At 43.7% G+C, this 8029-nt stretch overlaps 1 protein-coding gene across 1 annotated transcript in view; it reads left to right on the top strand.

Annotated features, from left to right (window-relative positions):
* The first annotated feature begins 3859 nt into the window (after window positions 1-3859).
* SLC39A2 (solute carrier family 39 member 2) overlaps window positions 3860-8029 on the top strand; it is a 7507-nt gene continuing 3337 nt past the window's right edge. The window contains exons 1-2 of the mRNA XM_006161447.2: window positions 3860-3934; window positions 4969-5019. Of these exons, the coding sequence (XP_006161509.1) occupies window positions 3860-3934; window positions 4969-5019 (126 nt within the window). The remainder of the gene's footprint in view (window positions 3935-4968; window positions 5020-8029) is intronic.

Raw genomic sequence — 8029 nt, 5'->3', positions numbered from 1 at the left:
TCTTTCCCTTTCTCTCTCTCTCCCTCTCTCTCTCTCTCTCTAGTGAGCATGCGTGCTCAGTAACAAAGTTAAAAAATAATAATAAAATGACAAATAGAATTAAATACATAATTCTTTTTAAAAATATTACAAACTTTGGAGAATGTAATCGCCAGGGTCTTTTGATCCACTCTTTGCCCACTCAGGTCCACTTCTACCTCTCAGGAGTGTACTTTCCCTTTTACTAAATAAACTACCTTTTCCTTTCATTATTGGTGTATTTCTTTCAACTCTTTGTCCAAAACACCAAGAACCTGGATACCATCACAGAAGCCATACCACAATAACGATAAAGGGTGTTTTAAAGAATACAGATAAACAGCCAGAAAAAAGAGATTCATAGGGAGGGTTCGGTCTGGAAAGTTTTTAAGCATAGGAGTTTCGGTCCCTGTGGAGTTGGAGTATGTCATCCTCCCAGTGATACCAGCTCCTGAGAAGACAACATTTTTCTTTGTTTAGCCTTAATGATAATATTTACCAGGTAAAACAAGAAATTCGCCTAGAATCCACGGTCATTTACTTTAAACAATAAGGTAAGGCCATGCTGTTTCTCTCCTGACTGATGGATACTTCCTGCACGATGTGATCGTAGTCCTGTAGTAACCACACTGTGACAGCCCTAATTGCTCAACTTTCTCAAAACACAGTCACAAGCAACATGTGGTTAAAGACTGAAGGGATCTGATCTGGGTGTTCTAACAGTTTTAGGCCTTGAGTTGTGTGTAGTTTCTTTTGCTTTTTTTTTTTGTTTACAATGCAATTATTATTTTGAGAGATTTTTTGCTATAGGGCACGTGCGCTCGCCAGACAGACAGAGACAGAGAGACAGAAAGCGAGAAATCACCCCCCAGGGGGGATGGTCATGCCGCAATCCCTTCTCCTCCATTCTCCTCTCGGGATCTTGGGCAGGCACGCACACGCACCCAGCGAGAGTTTTAAGCCATCGGGTCCGGGACACGAACCACAGTTGACTACATGGGAGTCCAGCGACATAGCCTTTACGCTAACTGCTGGTTCCCCCTGTTTTAAATTGCTAGAGGGCCTGTGTGTTTATCAGAGAGAGACAAGGAGAAAGCACCCTACAATGGGGCATGGTCATGCCACAATCCTTCCTCCCTGTCTCCATCCTGTTAGGATTTGGGCACACACACACACACACACACACACACACACACACAGCATGTTTCTCAAGCCGTTAGGGCTGAGATTTGAACCACAGTCAGTTATATGGGATCTGGGTCCTTTATCTGCTAGGCTACAGGGTTGCTCCCTGTTTTGTTTGTTTTGCTAAGAATAGACCTGATGATAACATCTTGTTCCAGACCCTCCCATAGACTGCTCTGCTCCAAGAAAACAGCACCACCCATCAAAGATGACATCGTAAAAACTATTCTTGAAAGTCCCTGCATTCCTGAGACCTTCACATTCTCGTATTCATTCTTGACCTGTGTTTAAATGCCCTGTTTGGGAGTCAGCCCGATGGCCCTCTCTCTCTCTGTCTCTCTCTAGTCAAATTAATAATAGCAATAATGATGATGATGAATAAAATTAAAGAAAATAATGTTTTTAAAAAATCCTAGGGACCAGCAGTTAGCATAATGGCTATGTCGCTGGACTCCCATGTAGTCGACCGAGGTTCGCGTCCTGAACCTGGTGGCTTAAAACTCACGCCAGGCGTGTTTGCTTGCGTGCCCCAGATCCTGAGAAGAGAATGGAGGAGAAGGGATTGCAGCTTGGCCATCCCCCCTGGGGGGTGATTTCTCGCTTTCTGTCTTTCTGTCTCTCTCTGTTTGGCGAGCACACGTGCCCTATAGCAAAAACCTCTCAAAAAAAAAATAAGTAAAAAATCCTGGACACAGTGGTCTGAAAAACATGCCAGGCAAGCGTGTACGTGTTGCCTACATCCTGAAAGGATGGAGAATGGAGGAGGAGGGTTTACAGTATGACAGCACCCCATTAGGGAATGTTTTCTTCCTCTCCCTAGCTCAGTCTCCCTCTAATGAGCACACATACTCTCTGGCAAATGAAAAACTAATAATAATTTTAAAAATAAATAAAAAAAATAAAAGCCCTGTTTGCCCTCAGTCATGGAGATGACAGTACTTTGGGATTCTTGGACTCTTCCGCTCTCCTCTCCCAGTGGCTATCTTCTGTTACAAGGATTCCCTCTATGCAAACTCTCATTGCTTCAAAAATTGGCTTGTGGTACCATAGTCAGGCCCAGTCCTTACATTAGTCCAGTAACACTGGCACATGGAAGTTTCTTGCTTTCATTCCTGTGAGCCTCCACACATCCAGAAGCTCCACAAACCTTGTTCTTTTGGGGTCAGAGGGACACTTCATTGCATAGACAGGAAATGTTAGCAGACGGGGTAGAGAAGCACTCAAGCTGTCCAAATTCTTGACCTCGCTATGTGGTATTTTCCCCCCTGGGGAGGGGCAGGACTCTTCTGAAATGAAAGTCTTAAAAGTCAGGCAAGATAGAGATTTTATGACCTGCCTTGGGGTAGATGGGAAGAGGAACTGTCTTTCACCTTTATCTGTAGCTGATCCAAAGCTCCTTCAGGAACCAAACTAAAAGGCCACATACTTGAGACAAGAACCAGGAAGGAAAACCAAATATATATCAAAAAGCCACAACCATACAATTCCCTCAAGAGTCGGCCCCATCAGGACTGAATCTTCCATCTCCACTGTTGAACATCCAGGCAGGATCCTTTCATTTATTCCATTGATTTCTGGTTTTTCCTAGGCCTTGCCAGAGAAGCTACTTTTTGTCTTCAAACTCTGTTCCTTTCCTACTGTTCACATCAGGAACCAGACACGATCAAACACCAACAAGATCAATGTGTGGTAACAGAAATCACGACTACCCACTAGATATTTCCATGCCTAGTCCTATTTTTCTAAAGTTGCAGAAAAGGGGAGTCCCAGGTCGGTTAAGTGGCATAGCAGTTAAGGTAGCTGAATCCCACATGGCCGACTATGCAATTCAAGTCTCAAGCTGGCGACTTGAAAAACATGCAGAGTGCGTGTGTGTTGTGCTCACAATCTCCAAAGGGGAATGAAGTAGAAGAGAGTGTGGCATGGCCATCCTTCCTGGGGTGGGGGGGAGAGGCTTTCTCACTTGTCCTATCCCATGAGTGAATTTGCCCTCTAGAAATTTTTATTTTTTTTAAATAGTGATGTCTTATTTCATAAGAGTAAGTACCAGGAAGTTAGAATAAAAATACATCAAGAGGGGATTGGAAGGGAAATCCATGAAAGAGAGAAGTCCCAACACCTACGACTTCCCGCAGAGGCAGTACTACCACCCCACAGCCCCACCTCTTTACCCCAAGTCGCCCCAAATCCCCTCTGAAAGGATGCAGTTCAGGTATCAGCATAGCAACCTGTAAGGCTTGGGATTGGGTGGAGAGGGCACAGAAGGCCTAGATCAAATGTCTCCAGCAAGGCAGGACCAACCAGCCCCAACACACAACACCTGGGAACGGGCTGCCATACTGTCCCATTCTGGGTTGCACCAACCCTGGGCAGAAACTATGACTACGCAGAGCCCATGGATTCTTCACGGCCTGGCCGAGGAGGAGAAGACACGGCAATGGGCTGTGTGGGAGTGGAGTTTCTGGTTTTGAAGCTCAGGAAGGCGTGAGCAGGGGAGGAGCCACCACGAAGGAGGAGGTGGGAACAGCGGGAGGTCGGGCTCTGACTCCACGTCTGAGCCTTCATCCAGCCGGTTCCCTACAGCGGGCAAGAGAGAGGGACAGGGTGGGCCTTAGTGAGATGGGGGCGCTGGGGTCTGGTGGAAGGGCACAAAAGCATGCTCATGCCCACCTGTGGATTTGTCACTGCACGAGGGGTCAGGGCCCCCTCCACCTCCGAGCAGAGGAAGAAGGTGGGTGTTCAAGAGTAATGGATGGGAAGCAAGCTCTGTGCCCAACCCCAGGGGACTGGCTAAAAACCTTCTGGCACAACCGTTCCATGCTTCTCTTTAATGAAATGGGTGTTTAGGTTATTTCCACTGATGTGCAAGGATGCCCATGACTTAGGACTCAGGGGGTGGCTGCGTGGTGAAATACACTTGTCAGAATCCATAGAACCATAGTCACTAAAAGAGAAGGGTGTTACTGTATATTAGTTGCATTTCAGACAACCTGACTTTTAGACATAAGCAAGGCACAAACCCATGTGCAAAGATCGATCAAAGGCACGCATGACACACTCTGGAATGCTGTACCCAAATGTCACCAAATGTTAACCTCCAGGGTGACAAGACTGTTTTTTTTTTTTTTTTTTTTTTGTCCTTTTTTTAGAGAGGTTTTTTGCTGTAGGGTGCATGCGCTTCCCAGAAAGACAGGGAAAGCGAGAAATCACCCCCCAGGGGGAATGGCCACACCGCAATCCCTTCTCCATTCTCCTCTCGGAATCTTGGGCATGCATGCACACGTGCCTGGTGTGAGTTTAAGCCACCAGGTCCAAGACTTGAACCGCAGTCAACTACATGGGAGTCCTCCAGCAACATAGCCATTAGGCCAACTGCTGGTTCCTAGATTTGGCTTTTAAGAAAGCAATATTTGTTCTTTTTTGTTTGTTTGTTTGTTGTGTTTGTTTGTTGTAGGGCTTGTGCACTTACCAGAGAGAGACAGAGAGAGAAAGCGAGAAATCATCTCCTAGGAGGGGTGGCCACGCTGCAGTCCCTTCTTCATTCTCCTCTTGGGATTTTGCACACACAATGCACATACATATACCGGGTGTGATTTTCAAGCTGCCAGGTCCAGAACTCAAACCGCGCAGTCGCCCATCCAGGAACCAGCCATCTTAACCTCCATGCCACCTGCTGGTCCAGGAAAGCAATGTCTCTGAAGGAAACGGACAGGAAGCTGCATTGTGCCACCCGCTCCCCATCTAATCTCTGTGTCTTTCTCCTAGAACAGTACAGGCAGTGAGGGAGATTCCTCCAATGAGGCCGATTCAGCTCAAGTAAGTATCTTTTCCGGCCCCTACCTGGACTGTGAAGAGAACCAGAATATCCTTTGGTGCCCAGACCCTTTTGAGAGGGACATGTGAGGAAATACCAGGAATCCCTTCTGCCCCCAGCTCACACATCATGGCAGAAAAAAGCCAGTCCAATCTTTTTGAGTTTTTGAAACTCCTGAAAAAGTTCCTACTTTACACTTTCATTCTTTCCCAGGTCCCTCAGACCAGATTCGCATGTTTACCCATATTTCTTTTATTTTTTATTTTTGCCACCTCACCAGAGAGAGACAGACAGAGACAGTGAGAGGGAAAGTGAGAAAGCATCCCTCAGAGGGGACGTTTTTAGGCATGCACACACAGACATCTGGTGTGATTTTCAAGCTGCCAGATTCAGGACTTGAACAGAAGTCAGCCCTGTGAGAGTCCAGCACCTAACCACCATACCACCTACCATCCCCCTCTTCATTTTTCTTTTCTTTTTTTCTTTTCTTTTTTTTTTTTGGAGATAGAGTGCGTGTGCTCACCAGAAAGACAGAGAAAGACAGAAAGCGAGAAATCAACCTCCAGGGGGGATGGCCATGCTGCAATCCCTTCTCCTCCATTCTCCTCTCGGGATCTTGGGCAAGCACGCACACGCACCCAGTGTGAGTTTAAGCCACCAGGTCCGGGACTCAAACTGCAGTGTACTACATGGGAGTCCAGCAACATAACCACTACACCAACTGTTGGTCCCCCCTCTGTTTATATTTCTAAACCTACTGATGCATTGTACTAAGTCCCTCTGGCACTAAAAATCTTTTTTTTTTAGATTTTCCATAGGGCTTATGCGCTTGCCTGAGAGAGATAAAGAGAGAAAATGAGAACTCACCCCACCCCACCCCACCGCCAGGAATATGGCCATGCCACAATCCCTTCTCCATTTTCCTCTCAGGATTTGGGCACGCACACATACATAGGCATGTTTTTCTTTTTATTCTTTTAATTTTATTTAACTTTATTTATTTTTTTATTATTCATACATTAAATCACTATACATCATTTAGGTTGTGAAGAGACTTTACCCAGCATGATATATACCTCAGTCCAGCCTAGTTGAGATTATTATACACATCCTCGTCAAAAGATAATAAGCCTTATCTGTGTAAAACCCTTATCTGTGTCCCACGAGTGTCTTACCTCTCCATTTTCCCCCAAATTTCCTTTCCTATGTTCTTTCCCTCCCACACTCTCTTTCCACTTTGTCTCTAGTGTCCATTACAATTTTTAATACTTTTATGTTCTCCAGTCTTTCAGTTTCTACCATAGAGTATGGACAGTTGGTATACTTCAATGGAGACATACAATGTTTCTCTTTCATAGCTTGATTTGCTTCACTCAGCAACAAATCTTCCATATTCATCCACTTTCTATCAAATTCCAGGGCCTTGTTGTGCTTGTTTATTTTTTTAATGGCCGAATAGTATTCCATGGAGTATGTGTGCCACAATTTTTCAATCCATTCATCTGTCTGTGGACATTTGGGTTGGTTCCATGTCTTAGCAATCGTGAATAATGCTGCAATGAAAATAGTTGTGCAAGCGCTTTTCCTACTGAGTGCTCTCCTGTTCTTTGGGTAGATACCCAGGAGTGGAATTGCTGGATCATATGGTAGTTCTATCTGAAGGTCTTTGAGGAACCTCCATATCATTCTCCACAGTGGCTGGACCAATTTACATTCCCATCAATGTAGGAGTGTTCCCCTTTCACCATATCCCCTCCAGCACTTATTATTATTTTTATTTTTTAATCTTCACCATTCTGACTGGGGTTAGGTGGTATTTCATTGTGGTTTTGATCTGCATCTCCCTTACGATGAGAGATGTTGAGCCTTTTTTCATATGCTCTTTGACTGTTCATATGTCTTCCTTAGAGAGCTGTTTATTCAGCTCATTTTCCTATCTTTTAATTGTGTTAATCATTTTCTTCCAAGTAAGCTATGAGTTCCCTGTGTATTCTGGTTATCAGTCCTTTATCTAAAGCACAGTTAACAAAAATTCTCTCCCATTCCAAAGATTGTCATTTCACACTAATGACAGTGTCCTTTGCTGTGCAGAAACTCCTTGATCTGATGTAATCCTATCTGTCTATTTGTTACGAAGTCTTTGCCTACCCCAATATCTCCCAGAGTTTCTCCAGTGTTTTCCACCAGTAGTTTTATAGTTTGCAGTCTTAAGTTTAGATCTTTGATCCACTTTGAGTTGATTTTTCTTAGTGGTGACAGATAGGGGTTCAGATTCATCTTTCTGCAGGTGGATACCCAGTTTTTCCAACATTATTTGCTAAAAGATGTTTCCCTTTTCCCACTGGATTAACCGGTACCCTTTGTCAAAGATGAGTTGGTTGTATGTTATGGGGTTTATTTCTGAAGTCTTTACTCTTTTTCACTGATCCTCATGTCTATTTTTGTGTCAATATCATGCAGTTTTGATTATCACAGCTTTCTAATGTATTTTGGGGTCAGGAAGTGAGATGCTCCCCACTCCAGTCTTCTTGTACATGATGTCTTTGGCAATATGGGGTCTTTTTATGGTTCCAGACAAATTCTATGATTGACTTTTCTAGATCTGTGAAGAATGTCTCTTGTAATTTTATAGAGATTGCATTAAACATGTAGATTAATTTGGGTAGGATTGCCATTTTGATTATATTGATTCTGCCAATCCAGGAACATGGGATGTCCTTCCACTTTTTAGTGTCCTTTTGAATTTCCTTTTTAAGGTTTTCCTAGTTTTCCTTGTAGAGGTCTTTGACTACCTTAGTTAGTTTTATTCTTACGTATCTTATACTTCTTGTGACTATGGTAAATGGAATTACATTCTTCAGTTCTGTCTCTGCTCATTGTTTGTATATAAAAATGTTATAGATATTTGTAAGTTAATTTTGTATCTTTCTACTTTACTATATGTGTTTATTACTTCGAGAAGTTTTTTCATGGATACTATTGGGTCTTCTATGTATACAATCATGTCATCTG

This window comes from Tupaia chinensis, unplaced genomic scaffold, assembly GCF_000334495.1.
Source record: "Tupaia chinensis unplaced genomic scaffold, TupChi_1.0 Scaffold138584_1, whole genome shotgun sequence".
Taxonomy (NCBI): domain Eukaryota; kingdom Metazoa; phylum Chordata; class Mammalia; order Scandentia; family Tupaiidae; genus Tupaia; species Tupaia belangeri.
This window is presented reverse-complemented; position numbering and strand designations above follow the sequence as displayed.